Source organism: Synchiropus splendidus, chromosome 9 (genome assembly GCF_027744825.2).
Source record: "Synchiropus splendidus isolate RoL2022-P1 chromosome 9, RoL_Sspl_1.0, whole genome shotgun sequence".
NCBI lineage: Eukaryota > Metazoa > Chordata > Actinopteri > Syngnathiformes > Callionymidae > Synchiropus > Synchiropus splendidus.
In genome coordinates, this window is record NC_071342.1 from 18,603,501 (window position 1) to 18,631,419 (window position 27,919).

The 27,919-nt window shown below is 46.4% G+C and overlaps 1 protein-coding gene across 3 annotated transcripts; it reads left to right on the plus strand.

Moving 5' to 3' along the window:
* Window positions 1-131: 131 nt before the first annotated feature.
* srfb (serum response factor b) lies at window positions 132-27,812 on the plus strand. 3 transcript variants are annotated; one of them, XM_053874654.1, is made up of 8 exons: window positions 132-1,105; window positions 11,504-11,770; window positions 20,165-20,405; window positions 23,450-23,614; window positions 23,759-23,863; window positions 24,068-24,262; window positions 24,328-24,429; window positions 25,662-27,812. In XM_053874654.1, exons 1-8 carry the CDS (start codon window positions 491-493, stop codon window positions 25,697-25,699), a joined length of 1,728 nt encoding a protein of 575 aa, XP_053730629.1. In that variant the 5' UTR covers window positions 132-490; the 3' UTR covers window positions 25,700-27,812. The 3 variants fall into 3 exon arrangements, with proteins under 3 accessions (XP_053730629.1, XP_053730628.1, XP_053730630.1); XM_053874653.1 differs by having other exon boundaries at window positions 133-1,105; window positions 24,328-24,404; window positions 25,662-27,745; XM_053874655.1 differs by lacking the exon at window positions 23,450-23,614 and having other exon boundaries at window positions 136-1,105; window positions 24,328-24,404; window positions 25,662-27,733.
* The last annotated feature ends 107 nt before the right edge of the window (window positions 27,813-27,919 follow it).

The window sequence follows — 27,919 nt, forward strand, 5'->3', positions numbered from 1 at the left end:
ATAAGGAAACGTCGTATCGCTTTATATGGAGGAAGCTAGATCTTTGACGGTCAGATCACTCCGCGGACAGAAACGATACGGCGCTAATAAAAACGCTTTGGGGTTTAATCGTGTTATTAGAATTTGTTTAGAAGCGTTTGGTGTTCGTCAAGTATTTCGCGGTCGTGAGTTGGTCGCGCGTGCGTGGTGTTTGTTGGTAATACGACGGACTACGTGGCGTAGCGGAAGGACATCGTGGGTGTCGCGCGCGTTTTCCTTTTTGAGAAAGTGCTGGGAGTTTTGGAAATAGCGAAGCCGACGGTGGCGGGGTCGGAGGGTGCAGGGCCCGGTGGCACTTGGAAAGTTTGTCTCGGTGGTTTCCTGGAGCTTCCGCGGCCGGTGGCTGACTCGGGTTGTTGACGTCTGCTGCCCCGGACGTGCACGCGGGGTGTCACTGGTTCAAGAGACCGCGAGCTCCCGGCGTCATAACCACCCGGTCCAGCAGTGTAGAATGTTACCGAGCCAGGTCGGGTCGGTACCACCAGGAAACGGGTCAGGAAGAAGCAGCACGGGGCACGCGGTCGGCAGCGGGATTCGTCCCGTCCTGGTCCGGGCCGGCCAGGTTCTACAGGGGGTCGGCGAAGGTGCCGGGCGCAGAGAGGTGGAGATGCTGGGGGCCAATGGTCCCGGCGGTCCGAGAGGCGTGAGGTCCGGCAACGGGACCGCCGTGAATCCCCTGCAGAGCGCCGTCCAGGGCACCATGGTGGGCTTGAACACTGGAGTTGTGCTGCCGCACGGAACCAGGTTCGACGCGGACCGAGAGAGCGCGCATCAGTTCAGCGGCTCCGAGAACGACTCGGACTCGGGGGATGACGACGACCCGGTGGGTTCACTCGGGGACAGCAGGAGAGGGGTGAAGCGGGAGAGAGGCGAGATGGAAGCGGTGGTCCTGGGGCCGGACGTCGGCGTGACCCCCGGAGCGTACGGCATGGTCCCGGGAGGGGTTGCCGGGGCCAAGCCGGGCAAGAAGACTCGCGGCCGCGTCAAGATCAAGATGGAATTTATTGACAACAAGTTGAGACGCTACACCACGTTCAGCAAGAGGAAGACCGGGATCATGAAGAAGGTCGGTGCACAACTTTATACCACGCCGATGTGACGGTAATAAGGTGTCAATAACAATCGTTGAATATTGCAGTTGCACCACTCGGTCTGTGTCGCTCTTTAAATAGACTCGAACAAACGACAAGTCCATTAATGATCCCGGGGTCACGTAGCTTCACCGGTCCCACTTTAGTGTCTCATTTTGAACAATTGAATCTATGCTGCTGGAGTCACCTATAGCGCTCGGGTTCTCACATCTATGAAGTTGAACGAACGTTTCACCAGCGACACAAGTGTGAAGTCGTGTGTCATTTGGGAGGAATGTGTGATGCAAGTGACGCAGTCAAAACAGAAGTCACAGACCTGCTTCTGGTTTTGTTCTGCTGACTTCAAACGCTGAACTCGGTGTGTCGTCAGGCGGTGAATCTCCTGGAAAGGAAGGCTAGAAACTTTCTCAGGACCTCACTTTACCTTTCCCTTAGTCATTTGTAAACATTGCTTTGACCACACATGAGCTACACACACACACACACACCTCACTGAACCAAGCACCTCATGGCCAGGGGCCTCATCTGTCCTGTCATTTTATGTGGCCCCCAAAGGTACAAATACGTGGCTCTGACGTGATTCAGTGCTAATTCAAAGTGCAGCACTCCATAATATGAGCTTCAAAATGAACCTGGAAACTTCCAAAACATTCCTGCAGCAGGTGACAAGTTGGATCGTCCTGTAAGAAGCACCAAGCTGATGCTCGTCTCCAAGAATTCAAGTCTGTGAGAGACTCCACTTCAGCACTGTGCATTCTGACGCCACTGACGTCCTGTCACCCGTGAACACTTTTTGGAACAAATTCAAATCACTTCCTCATGTTTTCACTGACAGTGTGAGCTGCTTTCAGCCCATTGAAAAACCAGAATAAGTTCGCTGCAACATCAGTGTAATTGGGGTAAAAAAAAAGAAGAATTGTGATTTATCTTGGCGGTATCATGGTTCAGCACCTGTTTTCTGCTTTATACGCTCAACACTAGCAACACATCATTCTACCTTATGACCAATTATGATGAAATGAGAGGCACTGGTGCGTACATTGATATGAATAACATATCTCCGTCAAACTATTGACCTGCTATTGCTCCATCTTACCATTATTTTGGTAGTTGTCGAGTCACCGACTACTTGAGTCGAGGAGTTTACATAAGGCGTCACCAACCCTGAAATGTGTCCGACTCTAGTCTCATAAATAGAATTAATATGAAGTGAAAATGAAAATGTTTGTAAATTATTGTAAACAGATGTATTGTTAAATAGTGTTTCGGAGCTTTATTTTTTAAATTTTCATTCTTCATAATGTGGTGTGAAAGAAAGGTGTACTTTTGACGTTTTGGGTCACGATGGTCCTGTAGCCTCAGCTTACGGTGGCCTGAGAGGTGACGTCACGACTTGTTGACTCATGACAGCAACTGATTCAATAGTTGATTCCAGTCGATAAGTCTTTGCAGCTCTATTTTAAGTAGAATATTAATAATAACCTTGTAATTATGTGGTATTATGATCATTACTTTAAATAAAGCAGATAAAAGATCAAATCCCTGCAACACAACAACAACCATGGTCAGTGTTGACATGCACGTCCACCCCAAAAACTCCAACACACGCTTCTGTTGCTTTCCACGTCTAGACTGGGGTCTGGATTCATCTAGAGTTCAATGGATCTCTCAGACAGGGACTCAGTCAATGAAAGCAAAGTGAATTCAAACTGTTTAACACTGTATGCTGACTCTGAATCACATGAAAACTGAATTATTGCATTTGTCCGGTTAAGTCCAGACATTTAAAATGCATGTAAACAGCTTCGTCCAACTACATGTGGACAATTGTGATAATGCGGTTAATAGCTGGACAAAGCTCGCATGTAGCTGAGTAGCTGGACTATGACTGAGCTGGTGATGTGCGGCTGTGTGACTTTCAGTAAACAAATCATGTCTATAATAACAATCTATACGATGGAGAAGTCGTGTGTGTGTGTGTGTGTGTGTGTGTGTGTGACCTGACGTGACCTGAGCACATCGCTAACCTGCTATCAGCTGTGTAACTCGCAACGACGATGATCTGCAGATTTGTCTTCAACTTCCCTCAGCCATGCCGTTTTTTGTTGTGAGTTACCACAAGAAGATCAGAGGACGTGATTTGCTGGTTCAAGGAGACGACGTTACCACTACGTTAGTGCCCGCTAGCAAAGTTCTGCTGCGGTGTCACAGAGCTCTCACATGTTTCAGCCTTTGCAATTCAATATTCATGTTCTATTACGTTAAAACAATGTTGATTCGATTCATCCCAGCTACCTGGTTTGAGAGGTCACCAGTCTCTCTGTCCACACGTATGGACACTTTGCAACTGTGCGTTTTTGTGGGAGGAAACCAGAGTGCCAAAAGAGAGTGGCGTTGCCACAGATGAACTAACGGATGTTCCCCATGGTGTGGCAGGAAATGGGCTCCGGGCACCAGTGCCCGAGCTCTGCCACCTTCCTTCTGCTCAACTACCACTGAATCAGAAAATGTGAGGAACGATGATCTATAAATAGCAAGTGACCCCCCCCCTCAACTATTACAGGCCTTCAAAACTCACTCACTCTGCACACCTTCAGTTCAGACAGTTGTGAGGGTGCCGTCTCTCCTGGGACCTCCAGTTGTCGGAACAGCAGCAGCTCATCGGGAGCGAACGGCTGACTCAACCTGAGGGAGCAGATCAGAGGAGAGCAGAAGGAAGTGGCCAGCAGTTCATGTCAATGTTCAACCGCTGCACCAATATGTTTGCAAAACTACCGGCTGAACTGTGCCACCGCTTGGCTTCAACTTAATTGCTCAGAGACCAGGTTCGACCAGAAGCAGCTGTCACCGTCAGCTTGTGTTTATTTCTGTATCTTGTGCTGACCGTTTTGTGTGGTCGGCGATGTTCTCCACTTTTTAAGAACGTTGCCTTGACGGTTGTCGTGGAAACTGAGGTGTCTTTGTGTAGGCTCTTGGCAACACAATTTGGCGCGCCGTGGGGATGGAGATGTTGCCTACACGGTGTCAGCCGTCACTTGAATTGACAAGTGGATCTCCTCTTTCTGAGACGTCTCTCAATCCTTGGTTCCCTGTCGAGCGAAGCTGTCATGACGCAGCCACCTCAGAGGGTTAGATAACAGGCAACACATGCTGTGTTGTTGCGTTGTCCTTGTCAGGTAAGACTTGAGATCGGCTGTTGTGTAATGTTTTACATCTGACCTTACAGGCATTCAGAAAAGTTGGGCTCTGCGTGTAATAGATGTGCAGTATCACACTGAGATCCAACACCATTTTTCATTTCTCACTCGCTGCAGGAGACTTTGTTCCGAGCTGGGCTTTTTCATAACGTTCTCATGCTTAATAACTTTTTAGTTGCTCTTAATGTGACGCGATTATTCTGGCAATAACAAAACAGCTTTGGCTGGGAGACAAAGTAAGGAGGGGTCAGATGGTTTTGGCCACGTGGAGAGCAGCGAGCGCAGAGAGATGGACGAAGAGGGAGACGACCAATGAGGCCATTGGATGTGACCGCAGGTGTGACCAGAACCGACGCTCGAGATGGTCCGTGGCGACCTTTGGGCCCTTTGGATGTTTTGTGATTTTGTTTTTATTTCGTGTTAGGCCCCCATGTGGCCCACTGGCCTGACTTTGGTCATCCCTCCCTATGGTAGCCAGTCAGCTACACAGCCATGCTCGAGTGAAGGTAGTAGTGATGAGGTGGATTCATGACATCATAGGTGAACTGGTTAAGAGGAAAACGGTGTTGAAATTCGGTTAGTTTTGTGTTGAATTGTTGTCTTCTGAGTCACCGAGACAAACATCTTCTTGTGTTTCCGCTATGTTCAGTGAGGTGATGAACACAGTACCGAGCGCATCTGTGTTTGCAGTGAAACAACCAACCTCCAGCTGCATTTATTGACAGGAAGCGCTGTAAAAGATGGCATCTATAGAAAGCGGGTGTACATCAGCTTAATGTTTGTTTCCTGTTGAGCTCTTTCACTTTCCATAGAAGAAAGAGGAAAGCCATTGTATATGACACTTTCTTGTGTTCACTCTTAAGCATGTGTCAAACTCAAGGCCCTGGGGCCCAAAGGGGCCCTGTAGATTGAGGATGTAAAGCACACCGCAAACTCCCTCGGCTCCAATGCTGTTGATTTTAGAGAGTACGGTGATGAAGCGTTGCCATTCATCAGGCTGTTTGCTAGCAAGCGAAGGAAACAGATAGAAGGGAGATGGATGATGGGTGGGAAAGCAGAAGTATGTTCGTGTCAGCAGTGCAGGACAATACATGACATATTCTGACCAAAGTGATTCATATTGCATTATGTTTCTACTCAACTTATTTCCTGTTCAAGGCGTGTCTGAAAGTTTGGTTCCTTGTGTCACTGAGTTTAACAACCCTCACTCAAATTTGGGCTTTGATACCTCTCGCCCCTCAATAAGAGCAATGGCGTTTTGGATCGCAAGTATTGTGCAGTCTATTTGACAGTTTGTTTACAGTTTTTGAGAGGAGTTTAATTTGTGGATTTAATTTTAAAAAATAACACGACGTTCTTAAAACCAATGCTGGATTTGTGTATTCCCTACACACTGAGCAAACTTTTGATAAACGGCATATATGAGTTTGTCATGGCCGTCAGAACGTTCTTCGTTCTGCAATGACAAAGTGCTTTGGTTGTTTATTCAAACATGATGCACGCGCTTCCATCATGAAGATTTAACACTGTTTAGTTCATCCGTGTAATTAACAGCTTCTGTGAATGATTCATGATCAGTCACAGAAACGTCAGCTGCAGGCTCACAAACCACGTTACTATGCTAGAAACAATGCGAGTTTTGCTGATGTGCCTGTATCGGAGGAAAATGAAATGACCTCCTGCTGCTTTTATGTTTAGCTTCATGCTTTATATTGTTTTCTTTTTGCATTACATGATAATAATGTGTGTATCTGAGGTTTTGCACAACCTTGTTTGTTTGAGTTTTTGTTGTTTATTGAAAGCTTTTGTGCTTCTTTGGCACCTTTGTTCTGTTTGAGTCGCTTCAAAGTCCTGTGGTTGGTTCATCGAGCTTATGTGCAAATCGATTCCTCTAAGTCAGCGGTGACCAACCAGTCAGAGGCTAAGAGCCACATTGTTTTACCTCCCTGTGTGTGTAACAAGGTTGCTGGTTCACATCAGGCGTATGTCTCTTGTGCATGTGTTTTTAAAACTCATACATTTTACCGTGATCCTCCTGGAAATATCAAGCGGCGTAGATAGAAATGTGTGTGCCATTTATTTTACTTATATATTTTTTTTTTACGTGGCTCATGCCACCAATAACGTGGCTCCGGTCTGTGCGTGTGAGCGACGCTGCAGACTGGAGCGTCTCATCTTCACTCCACTGAATTCAACGGACTTCACCACCATCGACAATGAATAATAGGTGAAACACTTCCCATGCGTTTATTTTAGGGAATGACAAAGTGAAACGTGGAACTAAGTCATGGAGCTTGGAGCAGGTGCGGCAAAGTTTATTGTTTATGTTTCTAAGTTAAACGCAGGTGAAAGTCTTTGAAGAGTATTTTGACTTTTTGCTGAAATGGCTCTTACTTTTTCGTCTTATTTCCTGTATAAATGATCATCTCAACAGCAACCAAAATCGCAGCCAGTTCGGAATGAAACTGGGGAAAGAGCCGCGGGTTGGCCAGGCCTTCTTGAAGTCTCTTCTTCCCAACGTCACGGTCGCGCCCATCACAGTTGCTTGGGAGTCATTCAAAAACCCGCTAAACAAAAGTATTTGCTGATTCTTGCTTGACTCCTATGGAGTATTTCGGGGTGATAAATATTGGAATTTTAAGGGCTGATTCTCCACACAGACCTCAGCTGAGGTCCCCAAATGCTGTTCCTCATAAAACGTGTGGATTTATCTCTGGTTTGACACCAGTCCAAGCACTTACTCCAGCATGGGAAGCGAAGCCCTGTCTGTGTTCCTGCCTGACTGACTGATGATTCATGAATAATCCGGTCGCGGATGATTAGCGTCCGCATCAATTATTCCACTCATGCGAGCTCTTTCGGCAAGGGCCGCGATTTCTCATCCCGCAGGTCAAATAGACTCTTCAGGGACTGCAACCACTTCGTAGTTGCCTTTCGAGATTGCGGCTTCAACCTCTCGCGGTCGGAGCGAGACAACAATTACTCAGACAAATATTGACTCTAATTGTAGGAAAGCAGGTTTGTCGGAGTCGAGGATGTCAGCGGGTAACTCATCACATGCGCGCTGCATATTGGCCTTGTCGGCCGGCGTGTCCCATGACAGCCGCGGAGGAGCTCATTACGGTATGGGAGGACGCTGACTGATCACAGCAGACCTAATTCTCTGCAGCTGCTTAAATGCACAGGCAACTTTACCACTTGTTTGAGGAAGCTTCCAAATCCGCTTGGCGTATTGCAAAAATAGTTCTGGTTTAGAAGCCGTCGCAGGTGCCACTGTGTGTTTGCTTTTCATGCTTTGAACAGATCTCAACTGCTGTTTGGTCCTGAGCAGTTTTCAAAATGAATCTGGGAGTTGCTGGTTCATTGTTGATGGGTGCATCCGGCAATGAAGGCGACTTCATATTCCCAACTTTCAATGTTGTATTTTAAACTTTTTATTTCCCAAATAAAAAAAAAAAATCTTAAACTTCAAAATATTTTCTCAAAAAACTTTTCAACGATGGACAAACAATATGTGCCCCAGTATCACCAGGCTATTTGGGTACATTTTTGCTGTCATTTGAGTCGTGCAAATGATAAACATTTGAATTGAATAAGACGTTCTTTGACACAAAAATGTTCATTTCAGGATGATTTGGCAAAATTATTTGGAGAATTGAACATTGACTTCTTCCTATTACAGTTAAGTCTTACTCCATGACAATGTTTTTTATGTTTTGGATCATGACATTTGTATTACGTTTGTATATTATATATATTATACTGCCTCTTTTGTGGGGGATCTAATCCAAGTATATTGGATCACATATATTTTGAGACTTAAATTTTGCAAATTAGATGTATTTATTATAGGAAAAATCTAAATCTAAAGAATATTTTATGGAGGTTTTGATTTCAAATGATGTGAAATAAGTAGATCTTTTCAAAACATCATTCCATCATTGGGCCCAACCTGAAAACCGTCATCCATCTGGGATGGTTGAAAAGGGTGAATGTTTGTTGTCAGAGAACTGATGTCATTCAAATGGAACCATTTCCTGAAACCAGATCTTTAGAGAATATTTAACTACTGGGTTGGGGATCTGATACGGACCAACAGGTACGGCCCCACTCAACAGAGAAATAAATGATGATGTTATATGCCCCGACACAGTTTGCATATGTGGGCCGCCGGGTATGTGGAACTACCCCACTGTGGTATTTCCAAAAAAACATTTTCTCATTCTTGTCACGGACCTATTACACCCCAAAAACTGAGATCCAATTGTAAACGCCGAAATTGGTCAAAGGCAGGGAATCATTTGGAAAAAAGAAGTATGAGAAATGGGGAAGTGCATCATGGTATTTACCCACCCTGCAAGTGAAATTGGTAGAAGAGACCGTCAGTCTTAGTCTGCCCAAGCAGCATTTCTAAGGGATTTCTAGGAATGAGTGATTCTAACACACAAAAGTAAGTGTTACTAAAGGGTAAAATGTTATAAATGGATTTTGCCAGTTTGTAAATGGGGAAAGGATCACTCACTGAACAGCCAGATAGTTTGCCATATACTTTCATTATTTCTGTAACTTTAGGTTTGTGCCGTATTGGACAGATGCAACAGCATCTAATTCATTTAATAAATATCTTGTTTTTTCAGCGTAAACATGTGTTGTGTGTATCACCACCACACCTGAGACCACTCTGGCAACATCCCGTTTGGCAAGATGTGGCGGGGGAGAACTTTATAAAGCAAGGTCTTAAACAGTGCATCAACATGATGAGGTCTGTGTGGAGAATCAGCCCTTAAAATTCCAATATTTATCACCCCGAAAAGGTTGCCTACCTGGTAGAAAACCTGTTTGGTCTGGGTGTTTTATTTTGGGACCATTACTCTTTTTGGTTGGACTGTATTTGCGACTTGATCCATTGTTGGAGGCAGTTTTTCTGACCATAGGAAAAGCCTGTCCTTCGGATTTGGCCTTCAGTGTTTGGATATGGTCTTATTTAAAACAAGACCTGTTCACTTGAAATTTTTGTTTTTACAAACAATAATATAAGCTGCAACAATTTACTGGACAAGCAAGCAAAACAACTGCAACTTCCTATAAAGTGGTTTCCGTGTAGTGCGAAAAGAAAAAAAAAAATACACCCAAATGTTGCAGCTTTGTGGCCGTATGAATGTTAAAATAGGAATCTAAAAAAGGCAACAGCTGACAGGACAATATCACCGTGAAATAAAACAAAAAACGTCAAAGTCAACCCGGACTAGCAAGAAGTGGCATTCATTTCTAGTGACACTTGTTGCATACTTGATGCGATTCCACAGCTTATTTCGGCCTTACACGTTTCTTTGAGCCCAGAATGGATAACTGTTTTTACTGTACAACACGCCGAGGGGCCCTGAAATGGTCAGGTCCAGCGAAACGTTCACCCTTTTACTATCGGAGATTCTCTCTGAAAGTGGAGTTGTAGTTGAAGGTAGCGGCCAATGGTGGTGGACGGTGGGCAGGGCAGGGTGGAAGCAAGTGACAAGGCCTTGTTGATAGCATAAACATCTGTCCATCATCGGATTCTCGAACCTCTGGTTAACGCCAACAAAAGCCAGGCTGCCACACCGTAAACCCTCCATTAGAGCGGCTGGTTTTTCAACGCTAATGAAGTGCATCCCTTCACAATGGACTCGAGCTGTGTGAATGCAACATTGTGTTACAACAACGAATCCCTTCGATGTAGAAGGCTCCAGTTCCATCCAGTGTTCACCAAGGTGACAGCTTGATGCCTTCACAGCCTCAGATGCATCCTCCACATTACCGATGACTCACTGGGTCGAGGAGACTTTCTCAGGGGTTCACAGCCAGTGCAGCCTTGGCCTCTGTGTCTGCGGAATTGTGTGGAGAATTTCAACAAGATGTGTAATGAGTGATGCAACGTCACGTTTTACCACCTTGGTGTGTTTAACAACGTAGCGGAGTGTTTTCTGTCCAGGCTGGTTTTACCGCCGCTCCCCCTTCCTGGGCTCCAATCAGGCCCTCGGCTTTATCACACCGTCTATTCTTAGGGGCCTTATCTTGTGTTATTTTAGTGTTGTTGTGCAGCATATCACAGCCCACGACACATGTAGTTTTAGTCTCGAATGCTTTAGCTCTTGTGCATCCGTGTTCTGCATTGTCATTGAGAGCAATTGGAAGGTTTCACTTTCAAGTGAGACCAGCTTTGGTTGCTCACTGTGTGAAGTCTGTGACTGTCATATGAACAATCCAGGATATTGACTTACAGACGGAGGGCTGACACACTTTTACAATGTTACGCTGTTGTTTTACCATTTTTAACAACTCAAAAATGAACCGTCTGTTGGGTGAAGAAAAACATTTCAAACTGTTGCTTTATACTTGTGTTTGAGCCTCAAATAAACTATGTTCAGTGGCTCTGCTTTTCATAGCTTTGGTAACCGGCATGGTGACTTTAGGCTTCATTCATCCATGTGTTGCAGAGATTGCCACGTGTTGTTTTTCTCTTCTTCTGTTTTCCTACTTTTGCATACAAACTGGATTTTCAGGCCCAGTTTTCATTTTCGTGGCTGCTTTTACATATATCTGGCTTTTAGCTAGGATTTCTTTCAGCGGACGCCCCCTAGTTTTTAAGAATATAACATGCGGCGGGACCATCTTAACTCTGTGGAACACTATTTCCAAGCCAAGCATGTTGCACTACTGCAAATAAAGAGCATGCATGTGAGACATGAGTCAATGCTACATGTAAATGTGGCGTACCACTACTGCAAAATAAAAGCCTATGATGTCTTTTGAGAGGTTACAAAGGATAGCACACAGAGAGTGCAAACCTCCTCCAAGCAGCTACAGACACACCTCCAACACTATCTCCCAATATCAAAGAATCCTTTGAAACATTCCTGGATCAAAGCAGTGAAACGGATCACTCCGGAAGTGAAATCATTTGTTCCATGTCCCATTCTGCATATTGTATTGATGCACATTTATGGACCAGAACTATAATAAAATGAGCTTAATATTGTATTCAGGAAATGTGACCCTGCTCTGCAGATACTGTAATTGGAAAACAGCGAGCAGGAATCTAAGGGGGCCACACAATAATCATTTGGTACAGGGCAATTCCTTGACGCCCTGCTAGCTAAAGCCTGTAGTACTTTGTTAATCTTCGCTCCTTGTGTCTTGCAGGCTTATGAACTCTCCACCCTGACAGGCACTCAGGTCCTGTTACTCGTGGCTAGTGAAACTGGTCATGTCTACACATTTGCGACGCGTAAACTCCAGCCCATGATCACCAGTGAGACCGGCAAAGCCCTGATCCAGACATGCCTCAACTCACCAGACTCCCCGCCACGCTCGGACCCCTCAACAGACCAGCGCATGAGCGCCACCGGCTTTGAGGAGACGGACCTCACGTACCAGGTCTCTGAGTCCGAGAGCATGGGCGACACCAAGGTGAGTGCAAATGGTTTCTTTTTCTACTCCCGCTTCCCCCCACAATGATCCACAGATCCCCACTGGACCTGCACCTAAGAAAGAGTATTTCTCACGCTTAACAGCCACAGAATGACACCGCTATATACACAATGGAATGTACAACAAGTAGAAGAGCTGGCTCCTTGAAGTGAACTATTGGAGCTGGCTGACTTTTAAGAGCAGATTTATGCATTTTTCTTTCGGTTAGTAGTTGGTCAAAATGTGTGTATGTACAGGTTTCAGAGACTCCACGCTGGTCAGGTCAAGACATTGAGATAGAAGTGACAGAGCAGTCTATGGAAAATGAAAAGCATTTCAAATAAACCCACGCGGCTCCACCAGCGGTCACACAATACTCAGATTAATAAGTTTCATCAATTACTTTAAGAAAGTTGCTTCAAGGTTTATTATATCCAGCACCTTCGACTGTGTGATGATACGTCAATATCAAGACTGAACAGTGTCAGTTTAAGTGACTATAGGTGAAGATTCAATTTTCATTTTGAATATATTACATTATTATTCAGTTGTAACATATATTACATAACATTAACACATATTTAATAAATCTACTCAGTTCAAAGACAATTGAGAGGATTTTATGATTATTTCTTTCTTCATTAAATTCCCACTTTCCTCGATGTGAGTCACGCCAATTGCTGAATTCCCATCTCTGTTCATAGCTATTACAGCGGTCACCAAGGCCAACATCGATCCCTCCCCCACCCCACCCCAAAAAATAAATGTAAAAACACTGTATCTGTTTCTTGTGCTCAGTCATGACTACTCATCATGAAGTCTCTGTGACTCAGCAACGGTTTGGTCTCCAAGGGAAACATGAATTGCCGTGTGAATCAAACAAAATAACAAGCAAAGCGAGGGGCTGCTGTGCACGATAGCCAGCCCTTCCACAGGCGGTTTACAAGTTTACGAAGGAGATGTAAACAGTGTTGTGTCCGACCTGTGGCTGACGAATGTGAAAGTCTCTGCACTCCTACACAGAGAGAAGCCGGGCGGTGTGTTGAGATGTGATCGTGAAAAAGAAGCTTCACTTTACCTTTCTGACCCTTTATCCAGCAAAGTCTCGTAACGCTGGTGGAGATAAATCACAGCAGGTCTGGTTTGTGTTAGAGGCAAGCCGACCGCTGTGCGGCGGCTTTTGCTGCTTTTCTTCTGTCTTGTGTCCAGAGTATCCTGGAACATGAATTCAGTGCTTTATTGGCATGTTATACAACTTCAATTTTTATTATTTTTATTTTTTTTACAATTGTTAGATCGACACTCTGTACTGTCATCTGGACAACTGCTCATTGGTTCATCATTTTGCTGTTTGAGCTCAACTGAAGGTAGAGAACATTGTGACCAAAATGTTTTTTTTCTCCTCGTGGTGAGAGGATTTACAATGCATAAATGTGTGTAAATGGACTCTGACAGACGGTGACTTTGGCTGTCTGGTGCGTGAGTGGAGACGCAAATATACACGTCATTTCCAGGGCACGGCACTTCACCACTACTGCAAAGTGCAAATGATTTTTTTGTTACCAAGATCCACATTGATTATGAGATTGATAATGAAAGGCCAACCTTGCTTTTCTTTTTTTCTTAGAGGATGTGTCTGTCAGTCATTGGTGGAGCTGCCAATGCAAATGTTATGCAGAGGGTAGGGTGAGTTCTTCAACGTAGATCAGCGCCCCCTATATGAACATGCTTCGTCTTTTTATTTGTTTACGGACAAAGAAAAGATCACATAGGAAATATAAGCAACAAGCTATGTATCAGGCAGTGTAGCTAAAACGTGACGGGGAGTGGGGACACAATGGTCTCTGAAAATCTGCACCTGTGGACACAGTTACCTTAGTACAGTGGTTCTTAACCTTGTTGGAGGCACCGAACCCCACCACTTTCATATGCTCATTCACCGAACCCTTCTTTAGTAAAAAATAAAATATGATGCACTAACTGCAGACTAGACTGAGGGGTGGACCTCTGCGGCGGAGGCTCCACCGAACCCCTGAGACCGACTCACCGAACCCCTAGGGTTCGATCGAACCCAGGTTAAGAACCACTGCCTTAGTAGCTTGCAGACTTGACTGTCATCTCCAGTTGTTGTGAAACTGAGCCACAGCACCTCTTTGTTGACAACTTAACGTTTCTCCCTTGCGCTGGCTATCACGCTCCATGCTCTGCTGAGGGTGAGAGATGAAGCTGTGGATGTTGGAGGCACTCTCATGCCCGCTCTGCTCATTGATAAAAATTAGATTCTGCCTCCATCTCCATATATGGTGCGGTTTCCCTGCTTGCAGCCTCGGCTGAGGCCCCTTACATTCCTTATAAGCTGCAGCTGTCTCTGGGTCCTGTGATCCCCAACAGCCCGCCACTCATTTAGCGATGCAGTGGGAAGGCGTGGATGCAGATAGGAGAGGGCATTTGAGCTACTTTGAGATGCTTTATGCCTCGCTTCATGTGACATCTATTTAGGTTGCCGTGAAGGGCCTCTGACCCCTGGTGCAGTGCTCGATTTGGGAGGCTGGTGTGAGCACAGGTGGAGCCGAAAACAAGTGTTGGGGAGAGAAGGTTCGAGCTGGAATGAGCGTTGGACTGTAGCGTGCAGCCGAGCATCTCTGCAGCTCCTGGACTCGATTCATCAAGAACGGCGTGTCACACAGACGGTACACTCTAGTCTAAACAGTTCAGTTAGGAATGAGTAGCGGGAGAAAAGCAAGAAAAAACACGAGGGGATAAGTGAGCTCGGGATGATTTGTTGCTGTTGCAGGGTCAAGCTCCAATGTTTATACCTGAGCACAGAAGAACTAAAGTCAGGGCGTCAGGATCCCCGCGAATCTAGATAAGTGCACAATAATTTTAGGAAAAAAATACGTCCTTCAGTTTGCATTCGGAACTGATCTGAGCTTGCGGGAACTCTCATGACGCCTAGATCATCTGTGGAACAGGTGTGAATAGAGCTTGCTGCTACAAATGCTCATTTTGGCAATAACATCCCCCTAAACAACGGTGGATCATCATCCGCTACGGAGTTGTGAGGCCACAGGAACCGTGGACTTGGCGAGACTTGCCGTAAAGAACATGTTTGGGGGGCGGGGGGGTTTGATCTCACCATATCACCATAGCAACCACAGTTCACACATTTATTCCCGTGGCCATTGAGGTACTTGAATAGCACCGATAACATCCTTTTGTTGCACATGACAAATGTTGGCACATTTACCGTAACCACCATCCTTTTCGCTCTTTAGTCACAGCTGCCTTATCCGAGTGTGCCGAGTTGATGAGTCATCGATTTGCCTCTCGATGAACAGCTCGAGACTTGTTTCCACCTGTGATGTACTGGTTGCAAAGATCTGTTTTGATACTTCAGAGAGCCAATTCCTGCTTAATAATCATGTAGCTATAGTAACAGTCCATATTTGGACCATGGGAAAAGTTAGCTTAGATGAAACTCTTACATCATAGTTTTCATTCTTCTGACCGTGGAGGATCGTCACCGCCGACTACTTGTTTAATGCTCTCTGTTATTTCTGGAAGGTGATTTTCAGATGGAGGGTCGACTGCCTCCCCCCGCCCCGCCTTCCCTCCCTGACTCTCTCTGTCGTCACGCGACAGCATCTTTGTTTCTTCTCCTCTGGAGCTGTTGAAATCCTGCTGACTGTTGTTGTCGTGCTCTTCTATACAACTGCAGCCACGACAAGAGGCGCCGACTCTTGTTTCCACATCTCACTTGACATTTGTGAAGTGTTCACGGTGCAAACCTTTAGTTGTTCGTGGATTAAATACACAGCCAACTATACTTGTTCGCTCTCCTCCCTGTGACAAATTTGTCAGCTGGCTTGATAGAATTTAAGCTCCGCTGTCTCTGATCCAGTGATATGGACTCTTCGCAGTTCACATGGAGCGAGGCGTTCGAGTCTGAGGGACAAGCACTGTAGGGGGGAGGAAAGTTGTGTTATGTCAACCCCCCTTCTGTATTTTACAGCAAGCAACTGGACAGGTCAGCCGCCATTGGCTGCACCTCCTCCACTTGGGCTGCCTTGCCTTTTTTAGCAGTCCCAAATGGAGCTGCGAATACCATGTCGCTGGCAGGGTGACAGGCGGGGAGATGGGAGCCAGCAAATGGGAGATTAGAAGAGGGCCAGCCACCAGCTAGCGGCACAATGCTTCTCCAACTTACACTGGACCTGGCGACAGTTGTCGCCCTCCATTCTGAGTGATTAATCCCTCATGAAGAGGAACTCATTTGTGTTTCCCTTGAATTATTCGCACTTCCTGGGATACTGGAGCGGATCGTCCGTGAAGGACTCGCCATATATAGAGTTAGGAATCTAGCAAGATTGAGGACTTCACTTGGGGGGGCGGGGGAGGGACAGCAAGTTAGATGGATCAGATCCTGAGGAGATGTCAGATGTTTCATAGCTCCAAAGAGCAGGACACACACCAGCCGTAACCTGTGCACTGCGGATCCTTCTACCACCAAGATCAAAACCCTGAACTACTAAGCAACTTCACGCCGGAGTGAAGACCTAACGCACAACATGAGGAGGGAATAATGAATAAAATATATATACTTGTGCCTCCACTTTTCTTGCCCTTTTGACACTGCGGTTTCTGAGTACACACATCCTGCTACAGTCATTTTACACAGTGAAGCCGCTCCAACTTTCATATGTACTGTATTTCCACCGCTTCAGGTCAGATCAGCACAGATTCAGAAAATCTGACGTACTTCAAGAGATGTGCATTTTAAACAAAACAGTTTGTGTTGTTTCATTTTCAGACGTCACACAAGTTTTTCCCTTCACACACTTGTGCATCCTCAAGTCTAACACCACCAGGCTGCTTTTCCCGTCGAGGGCCGCTGCACACGGGGAACACTCCACAAAGGCCGGAGTTTTGGCAACAAAAGCGAGATTGACACAATATCAGAGGTGGCTCGAGGAGGAAATGAGACAGGCTCAATTCATTATGCGGCTTCAGTTGGAGAGTGTTTACTATGAAGTGCCACGACAGAGAAGTACAAGCCAGGACTGTTTATAGACGGAGCAGTTGGACTGTGAGTTGGTCAAACAAAGCAGTGGGTCAGTGGAAGCTGGCTATCTAGGTCACAGAGATAGGCGCTTTGACTCCAAGTTCCTCTCAGTTCTGTGCAAATCACCTGCTTCCATTGTCTATTTCATACTTCCAATGATGTCTTGACCTAAGGACTATGACCAGAACATTTCGTGTCAGTTGTCGAACCCGCACACTGCTTCAATCAAATGACTTTTTGTGTTTTGTTTTTTCTATGCCTAGTTTGCACAATTTAAAAAAATCCTTGTGTGTAAATGAAAGTTTTTTTGTTTTGTTTTAAGTACCTGCAACTGGTGGTGGGGGATGCAATGTTTTTTGTATGTATTTTGTATTGTGTTGAAGCTTTATATTAGAATTTTAATTGTTCAAAAGTGGTTAGAAAGGCTTTAATCTTTGTTCGGTCCAATGTTCCTCACTTAGTGATGGTCCTCATAACAGCCATTTTCCTTCTTGCTGTGGATCGTGCCAAGATGCCGAAGCCACACGCGTTGAAAAGAGAATGATGATGTCACGACTAGTTGACTGGCGAACCTGTCGGTGACTTGTGACTTGATCAGTTATAGTCATTTATGTTGGACCTTTTGCTGTGAATGCACCTTAGGATGCGTCAAACTCATGGCTTTGGGGCCAAATATGGCCCACCAAGTCATTTTATGTGGCCTACAAGACCTATAAAAATGTTGTGTGTCTTTAAGGCAGTGGGGATTTGAAATGTGAACAATTAATCTAGCAGTCTCGAAGGGAATATGTTGAATGTCAATGGACCATTGCACTTCCAGGAGTGTATATTCAAACCATCCAACCAGAAATCAGACTCTAATAATTCAGTGGCGGTATCACATTCTGTTTAGATTCCTGTGGTAGACTGTCAATGAACGTACGTTTTGATCAGGCCAGATTTTGTGTGAGTTTGATGTTTTGAAATGCAAGTGCTAATAGAGTGCAGCATCTGACACATTCGGTCATTGTGTCTCTGTGTGTCAGGTGGTGTGGCTGTGGCCTCCACTGTCCTGGGAAGGGTTAACCCCCCTCAGAGGTGCTCAGGTTTCCCGCCAGCTGTCAGTACCTTCAGCTGTTTGCACGCTCGCTCCTGTCCCCAAACCCACACTGCTGCTCGCTCTCTAACGTGGGTGTTAAATACGAGCTCAAAAAGCAGAGAGAGAGGTTGTGAACCATGTTTGCTTCCTGCTTGTACCACAGAAATCACTTCAATCTTGATGTATGCGTTCCAGATATGCAGCAGAAAAGCTCTAGCAAAGAAAGAGTGTGTGAGGAGATTTGGGAGGCAGTCGTCCTCAGGTCAATGACCGTCCGCGTCAAACGTTCAGCTGCTGTTTAACTAGAGGCGAAGGACGTTTGCCCGTCCATGCCTCGGCAGACAGTTCCACTGTTGCTTTGCTGCCGAGTGGGTTGTTTCTTCATCATTGTCAAGAGAAATCATGGCTGCAGTTTTCCATATCGATTTCTGGAGTACAAGTACAGCAGTTGAAAAACAGAGGCAGGTAATGGAGTTCGCTCTTGTGCAGGGGCGGGTAATGCATATGCTCCCAAAGGGCCACATTAGACACTGAAACTGTTGTGTGCCCTGCCGAGCGTCTGCAACCAAGATGGAGACAAATACACCGTTGGGTTTAATCGTTGTACCATCACAACCGGTGCGCGTTACGGGAGTGAGGTTTGGTACTCAGATAAGATCAGTGCTGTGATGAAATCCACGAAGCTCCTGCTACACACGCGGCTCTTGCTCCCTCTCTCACCATGTAATCAGTCACCTATAAAAACCAACAGTCTCACGATGACCGGGTTGTCCACTTCCCCTCCGTCTGCTCGCGGTGGAAAAAAAAAAAGCACTAATACTGAAGCTCAGTCCCCCGCTGACCAATCAGATGTTTGCTAAAAAGAGCCTCGTCCACTGAGAATATGACAGGCCTCTCACTGGGAAAGTCCCCTCAGCCCAAGAAAACACTGGGAAACTGGGACACATTCCGCAAAAGCAGTCGAGCGAGTTGTCAACTTTGACTTGAACTCCAAATGAAAATACAGTTTGGGGTTTTATGGGGTTGATGTACTTCAGATTGCTACACCAAGATGCACACTGCCAGCCATAAAGCTCTGCAGTACACTATATACAAGTAACATCCGACTTACAACCTGCTCGACTTACGTACTTATGACCACTTGCAGCCCTCTTACACGTGACCCAGACACAGGTCCTAGCAGTTGCGTGACAATAGATATTATATCGAAACACGTTTCTTTGTCCTCACAAGCTCTTACTTTTCCATATAAACTACAGCTCATTGTCCAATGATGGCGGTGAGAGCTTGTTTAGGCCAAACATTTGGTCATTTAACCAAGCATCATTTGGATAGTCAGATGCCCGCGTGAGCCTAAGGCACCATTAGATTGTCTCTGCTTCCCGCTGTGGCCTGTTTAGTAGCACGTCCTATTCATGTTCTGCCGACTCATTAGTATCTTGTCGTGATGTAAAGGTGGAGTGAAACTAATGGGCCGACCCCCCACCGTCACCACGGCCCACTCACTGACACATTCTGCTCTTCAATGACTCTACAAAGTGGCAGACCTCATTTGATCATATCAACACATTTGCAGCCTTTTGTGGAGACGGACGTCACGCGAGACTTGTCAGAGTTGTCATAGTAACTCGGACGGAGACGTGACTGCTGATGATGCTGGAATTATCAGGTGTGGGGTTGAGAAAGGATTTGTTCGGAATCAAAGGTGTAGTAGCAACGGTGGTGTGTATCGACGAGCGCCAGGAATCGGTACCTCTCTGTTGAGGTACTGGGGTGTAGGCAGGAGCCTGACTCAGTTCTCAAACATGCAAGGTTGTCATGGAACCTGGCCACACTGTTTGTGAAACAATTCAGGGCCAGTCAGTACCGTGTGAGCATGGAATGGACTGGACCATTCGGGTGACTGTCCAGTAGATGCAGGTTCAACTTGTGCACGGAATGTTTTCGCCAACTGGCCTCTGAACAAGTGCAGTATTTTGGCTTACACGGTTTAAATCCTTCAATGAAGTGTTTTCTCGGACCGCAGTGGTGTCCATGTTGAAGCCATTAGGGGGGTCACCGCCGGGCCCCTGTGATCTTACTTCCCCTCCTTAATTTGACTGCTGAAATGACTGTAAATAACTTGAATGCATTCAGCTGCTGAGAAAGGAGCAGGCTAATTAAACGTGTTATTTCAGGGGTCCCCACGGTGAACTCGGGTGGGGTCACAGAGGTTTTGGAGTCGCTCATTAATCCTTGACATTTTCCATGACAGGACGCCCTGAAGCCCACCTTCACGGTGGCCGGCATCCCGGGGAGCACCAGCAGCGCCCAGTCCACCGTGCCCACCACCTCCACCACCATGCAGGTGAGCAGCGGCGGCTCCTTCCCCATCACCAACTACATGGCGCCCGCCTCTGCCACCGCCAACGTCTGCGCCAACGGGACCGTCCTGAAGACCACGAGCGCTCCGACCGGGGTGATGCAGCTCCCTGGGGGCTTCACGTTCATGCCCGGTAAGAAATAATAGCCCCCTGTGTGCTTGTATTTCTGTCAGGGTCTCACTCTTGCTTTCCTCCGCTGACTATTCCACGAGACCCTGAAACAGGGGGCACCATTGTGGGCTTGTTGTCAGCGCCTCATTTAGTCTCATTGATTGTTGAGTGTGTGTGCATGTCTGACTATTCTTCTGTGGACCAATCCTTGGCAAAACGACTTCTTGTGAGGACAGTTTTGGCCGTGCCGCACTAGTTCAAGCCTCAGTTTAAAGATACGTTATAGCAAGGTCCTTATACTTGGGTTAAGTTTGGTGAAGAATCATGAAGAAGTTTAGCATTTTGTTTTGGATGGTTAGGTGTGAGTGGTTCTCTGATTGACTGGGTAGCTGTCCAGGTTCTCCACCACCTCTTGCTCAAAGCCACTGAGGTGGGCTCAGGCTCCGCGTAAACTGGAGATGGGTTATAACTTATCGTCCAACTTGTCTCCACGATGACAATTCTGCATCTCATGATAAATTTGATAAACACGCAGCTCACTCGCTGCATTGGACCTGCACACGTAAACATGAAGAGACCAGCTCTGCAGCGTTTGACAGCCGACACTGGGGTGTGACAGTTGTGGAGAGTGTGGTGGACTTTGGTTCACGATCGTAGTATAAAACTTACTTTTAATACAGGGAAACTGTGATAGTGATTCTGCTCGACTCTGAGTCTCTGGATCAGTGTTTGTTTTATTAGATGGAGTGGTCCTCATAGGTTCTCTGACGCGGTCATCTGCCTTGGTTCATATCAACACATGCAGGTCTCACGCTGCGCTGGTGAAAATAGTTGGATATTGGACAGAGCTCCGCTCCAGTATTGGCAGCAGCGTCCTCTTCTGCGTCCCCATTAGGGTTCACTGATTGTGGACACACTCTCACAGGCAGCGCTAATGCTACGAGCCAGCATCAGTTAGGGACCATCAACAAATTCTAAAGTGTCAAAGTATGAGTGAAATCTTCAATAAGGCAATGAAAAACAAGCATTTTAGGAGAGAGAATTGTGAAAAGGTTTTTCGTCACACAAGACAAAGGACTGACAGTTTGTATCATGATTTGGAGAATAGAATATGACTACATGATAATTTCTTCACATGATTTCTAATGTTTCTTCAGTAGCATCTTGGAAATGTGTCCAGACTGGTCTATAGTTCAAGTCAACTGTTCAGAGACATGAGATGCAGCAGACAGACGGCTCAGTTTAACCCCTAAATAAAGCTGGCAGAGCAGTCTGTCAGACACTTTAGTTAACTGTTACATTTAAACATAAACAAGTTTCATCATAAAACAGTTTCAAGAGAGACTGTAGTGTGTTCAACACATGGAAGAGAATAAAAATGTATTTATCGTGATAACTTTTGTTGTCCATATCACTCATCCCCAGTGTAAACCCATTAACAGAATCAGAAAATGCCATTCAATTCTCTCCGTGTCGCGGGTGACTGGCGGTGCAGCTTCCACTTCACCGTCTCTCTATTTATATTTCGTGACAGTCGCGTCGCTGCGTCTCTTATTAGCTGATTAAAATTTGAATGAGCCGCGACCCCAAACCCTCCTGTGGCTGTGGCCTCTTCAGCCCTGCTCACAACAGCTCTTCAGAGTCCAGGAGGAGCCGGTCCAGGCGGCGGACTCACTGGCCGACCGAGATAATTAGGTGAGGGACAATAAAACGGCGTGGAGCTGGAGAACACGGCTCGTAATTGCTCATGAATATTCCATGAATGATCTGTGCTGAAATTATGAGCCGTACCATGAGCTCCGTGTGACGGAGCTCCTGACCTTTTCACTGAGGCGACGCCTCGAAGACCCCCGAGGCAGAGGCAGCGCCACTGGAGGTGCTTGTTAGGCGCTGGTTAGGTTTGAAGTCAGAGGGTGTGCGCGTCTGTTTTAGCAGAGCAGAATCAACTCTTGCACAGTTCATGTGTTTGGGGTTCACAGTGTTTAGGCTGCGTTTACATGGCGCCACGTCACTGAAAACGACTGGAGCTGAGAAAATTCACACCTTCTGAAACCACATTTCCCCCAGATCTGGCGCCCATGGTCGCCTCAGCGGGATTTGGTGATGTAGCGTTATCATTGTTAGCTGTTGTTACATGCTGCATACAGGGCACTTAGAGTACTCTGATCCTCGCTCGTGCCTCATTGCGCTCCGTGAGGTGACTTGTTTTCCAACACTTGCTTACTGCGGATTAGAACATTTCCAGCGAACGGTCGGACACCAAATCCGCTACGAAAAGCGTCGGGACTGTGTGAATAGGCCGTGAAACTCCTGACAAGTCAGTCTGCACGACAAAAGAAAAGACACATTTTTCTGAGCACAACAAAGAATGGCCTCCACGCACCAACAAATCGCTGCAGAGAACAAACACAGGAACAAGCGTCAAATTACCTAACACGTCGTAAAACAATGACACAACACCGCAGCACTAAACTGAGCAAATGGTCGCCAAACACGATGAGTACCTCACACAACAACTGATCAAACAGTTGGAAGCAACCAGCTGAACACAAGTGGAATCCAAAGAGCAGGTTGTTATTTGAGCTCAACCTCTCTCTGAGTAAGTATTAGTACTGGCTGACTAGATGCTTGAGTCCCTCCTCTGAAGGGCAGATTCATGTTTGTGCGTGTTTGAATGAGTCGGCTTCTCGTGCTCCGACACACTGAGTGGCAGCTCTGCCGACTTCTGCCTATACTGCTCCCTCCGTCTGGCCCCGCCCCCTCTCCTCCTCACCACCTGTCCGGCTCGTGGCAGCAGGTGGAACAACACTCCCTCCCACGCCGTCCGCGGAGAGAGTGAAAACGCCGCAGCAACTGTCTCCGACCAAATGTGAGGGTGTGACTCCTCGCAGGGGTCGGAGATCAAACGGCTGCGTCTCTTTTGTCTGTCCAGCCTGTCGCGGCGAAGGCTTTCCAGTGAAGCCGTTCTTGCACTTTCCGAGCTCATTTCCCTGCATCTATTCTTACGTCTTTTGCGTGTCTCTCTCTCTCTCTGTGTGTGTGTGTGTGTGTGCACCCCTCTCCAGCAGGCACTGCTCTCCCCCCTGGCACTCCCACCATTCCTCTCAGCCAGCTGCAGCAGCACTCTCTGGCCCTGCAGGGGCAGCACGCTCAGGCGCTGACCACCGGCCCGCAGCTTCAGCAGGGACAGCCGGCTGTCTTCCGCTTCCCTGCTGCTGTCTCTCTCACAGGTGACCCTTCCTGCACCCTGTGACCCCGACTACCGCCTGCTTTACTAACCACCACTGCCGATGAGCTTCCCCTTGACTCTCTACCGCCGTGACAGTCTGTGTGTGAGGTGTTTGACCTGTGTGTGTGTGTGTGTGTGTGCACAGGAGCAGGTGTGCCGCAGCAGTTGCAGGCCATTCAGGTGCATCCCAACAGCCAGTCCAACAGTGACAGCAGCCCGGAGATGTCACACTCTTCTACCAACTCCACCAGTACGTCCACCCGTCTCCACCACGCCACGCTTGTCTTTCCTCGGCTACGGCTAGGGGGCGCTCCAGAGCTGTGTTGATTCACGCATGCTGGCGTCAGCGTTTTTAATATGAAGAAATGGAACTGTTTAGGGAAACTTCTGATGAATGTTGAGTGAGGGAGCGCCCTCTGCTGGCCCACTCACGCGCTCACCTGTGTGTCTGCAGCCACAGTGAGCCTCCCGGCAACCATCGTCACCTCATCCATGCCAACGTCTGCGTCAGGTCACATGATGTACCCCAGCCACCACGCGGTGATGTACGCCTCCACGCCGGCGCTGTCCGACGGGGGCCTGGCGGTGCTCAACGCCTTCCAGGGCACGCCGGCCATGCAGGTGTCACACGGCCAGGCACAGGATTCAGGTACGGGCGCCGGCAAACGCGTCCACAGCTGTGTACCTGAGCTCATGGATCCCGCCTCCCCGCAGGTGCTGTCCCTCAGGTGTTCCTCACTGCACCCCCGGGCACTGTGCAGATCCCCGTCACAGCCGTGCAGCTACATCCAGTACGGCAAGATCTGCATTTTACAAGTGAAACTCTCATATTCCCTCTGCAACCAGCATGTCACGCGAGCCACTAACGCATCCTAACAGAGCACAGGGGCCGCGACCAGCCAGCGCTGCCGCCGTTTTGTTTGCTTGTTTACCGAGTGACTGACACCGTGAGAGGTTTTAACACGCCACGTGTGCATGCAAGCCACGATAGAAGATGTGCTGGATCACGTTACTTCTGTGCTCAGGATGGTTGTTGCTGCAAAATTAGAAGTAAAATAACAAACTGCCGCCAGATAGTCAAGTCACCCTCTCAGTTAGATGAGATTACCTAGTCAGCTATCAGCTAGTTTTCAATCATGAGAAGTAAATCTGTGTCCTATCCAAGCCGTCCTCACCCGGCTGGAATGTGCGACTAGAGTTCCGCCCGCAACAGACCTCAGTCTTTATGATGCTTCCGTCTGGATTTGGCGAAAACCGTCGTGTATGTCCACCTCCATGATGTGTTATGTGTTTCGATGTTTTCACTTTGTTTCAATACATTTGAGCGCGTCAGATTTCATGTTTAAAAACATTTTTCTGAGCCGTGGCAGCGAGCCATGCTAGTTTATATGTGGCGGAATCTCAGAACACCCTCCTTTTCCTCCTTGTTTCTCCGTCAGATCACCTCTCGATAGGTTCCGCTCCACCTCACAGTTCAGGTCGGGAGCGAGCGGCTCTCCCCACACACATAAAGATATTTGGCCGTAAATATTGGAGGTGTTTAACAACCGTTTTTGAAGCCGATTATCAGGTCGAAATCACTCTTAATGCACAACCGACATGATGATTCTCTCATCGGTTCGTCGTATATGATTTCGGATACGAAAAGCCCGGCTATCAATATGCCTGTCGCCCCCTTCAGACCAGTCAGGATTTCTCAGTCCTTCTGCATGAGCTACTTCACGCATATTTATGGTTACAGTTACTGTCCCTTGTTGGATGTCAGTGCTGGTTTCTAGAGGGGTAGAGTCAAATCGTGACCAACAATCAAAACAATATTGAAATATGACTGTGGTTTTAATGTCTTCAGTCATAGTTTGGATCAAGCGTAGGTCACCACACGTGAAATGCCCCAAAACCCGCGCTTAATCCTGCTCCGTAGTTGGCATGCGGACATTTTTTTGGTCATTCTCATGTCTCTGATGAAGAATGAGTTTGAAAAACATGTCTTGTAAACACAGTTGTCCCGTGAGCCTTGACTCCCCGCTGACTCCCTGCTGGTCTTACAGATGGTGATTGGCCAGCAGCCGAGCGGCAGCAGCAGTAACCTGACGGAGCTTCAGGTGGTCAATCTGGACGCAGCACAGACCTCGAAGAGCGACTGACCGCAGCTGTCCGACCCCCCACAGACTGACTATTTATTGATGCCTTCCTACAGACGTCGCACAACTGTAACTACACACAATCAAGGGCAAATGTGTGTCTCTGACCTTTATACAGGATGTTTTACTATATAAATAAATATATATATATATATATTCTCGACTGCATAGGATATTAATCACCGTCAGTGGAAACATTTCTATGCTGTTAGGTGGAGTTTCTTTTCTTTCTTGGTGTGTGTGTTTTTCATTTTGACCTATAACATACACACGCACACACTGTAAAGTGCCGGAGCTTCACACCAGCCAAAGAGACATGAGCCTGTCTGAATGTTCCAGTGTGAGCCAGGCAGACGTGTGTTTGCATATCAGAGGTCTGCAAATAGGCAGCCGTTGACGTTCGGAACTGTATATAGTTTTATTTTGGAGCAAGAAAAAGTGTATTTTTAGGACGAGTAGTTTGTGTTACAGCATGTTGGTGTTTTTCTACGTAGTGGTTTTTGTATGTCCATGGAAATGATTTGCAGCTAGATCGATGTACATTAATTTAAAGCACCGTTACGTGACAAAATGTTGGAGGGGTTTTCTTTTTGTCGCAGGAGACGTGATAGAAAGTGTCAACATGGCCACGTCACAGGTCAAAGCATCATGTTGGAAGATGTAAAGGGATTTTTCAGATCAAACAGCATATTCTTCTGAAAAGACGAATGTTCAACACCGTGTTTAGAAAGTTTTTCTTTTCTTTTTTTAAATAAACAGTCGACTCCCAATGGTAAACCTTTGGGTTGGCAAACTGACACTCCATCACCGAATCATGTGCCTGAAATATTTGGAGGGTTTACATTAAATATGTCGTTCTACTGAAACCATTTGCCCCGTCAATACTAAAAATGAATAAATAATGTACCCAAAAGGTTTTTGTTATAATGGTGAACATGACTTAAGATGTCTTTGAGATCAACAACGGTTTAAAATCAGACATAAAGGATTTAAAAGATTATATGGCCTTAATAATACCTTGTGGAAGGACGTCATCGCCGGTCGAACTTCAAAAAAAAAAAAAAAAACTTGCAGTAGTTGGGTGAAGTGACTTTTTTTCAGAGCCCAGAAGATGGCGCAATCTTTGACCGCTCATCCTCCCACGGTCCGGAAGTGTTTCACGGTTAACTGTGTGTTGGATGTCAAGACCGTCCACTATTCACGTTAGTTACGCTGAACATAATGAAAGAATGAACCAACCAAATACGAAACTCAAGAGTCGCCTGTGCGTCCGTTTGTGTGTCCACTAGTTTGATCAAAATCTGTACCATTGTGCCTCAAGAAACCTTCCTCCTCATGTCACCGGAAGAAATTTGACAAGATCATGTGAAAATGGATCATTTTGAAACAAGTGAATGGACTGGCAAGATGGTGTATTTTTGCTTTATTGACATTTCGTAATAAAACAGGATTAAACAAAGTGTTGAAAGAGACTGACTTCCTTCTCTTTTGTTTTGGATGAACTCACGCATCAGAATACCAGCGGCAATGAGGAATAAATAAACCTCCACAGGTGAGTGAGGTGAACATGCACCTTTTTTTTTGAAAGAATACCTTTGAATTGCACAACAATGAAGCGCATTTATGCACTGAAACAGAGAAGCAACAGTGATTGGTCGCAGCTGAGAGGGAAACTAAATTGGCATCAAGTCCCTCGCTCACACTTGAGTCTCGGCTAAAAGTTTGGGACCAGGTTGGTGGAAGTCTGATAGACTTGAAAGGTGACAGCTGAGGAAGGTGTTAAAAGGCACCACTTTTCACTCGAGCCATCAAAACAGACCAAAAAAGACCTTGCATAAAATAAGCAAACGTGGACACTAATGTTCACGTAATAGGCAACAAAAGAAGGCAACAGAGACAAATATTATCAAGTCAACATGGGTCACATTGAAGCCAAAGCAGCATGTTGCAAAAATATGGCTCTGAAGTGGAAAATAAAGACGAGTGGATGCGGATGTAACAAAACCTGAATCTGAAAAGAGACACTGCAATCTAACTCTTAACCTTGCACAACTACTGTACAGTTAACGCTGGAGTTTTTACTCTTAACGTGACGCAATATTGACTTGTTTCTTTCGTGAATGTTCCAAGTCAAAGTCATAAGGAAGACGTGTCGTCTTGTCAGC

Excerpts from the sequence above, each read along its gene's own strand:
- srfb (XM_053874653.1), top strand. The coding sequence starts at position 491 with ATGTTACCGAGCCAGGTCGGGTCGGTACCACCAGGAAACGGGTCAGGA. Across the intron at positions 23,615-23,758 it reads TGCTGCTGTCTCTCTCACAG|GAGCAGGTGTGCCGCAGCAG; the intron begins GTGACCCTTCCT and ends GTGTGTGCACAG. Across the intron at positions 23,864-24,067 it reads CTCTTCTACCAACTCCACCA|CCACAGTGAGCCTCCCGGCA; the intron begins GTACGTCCACCC and ends GTGTGTCTGCAG.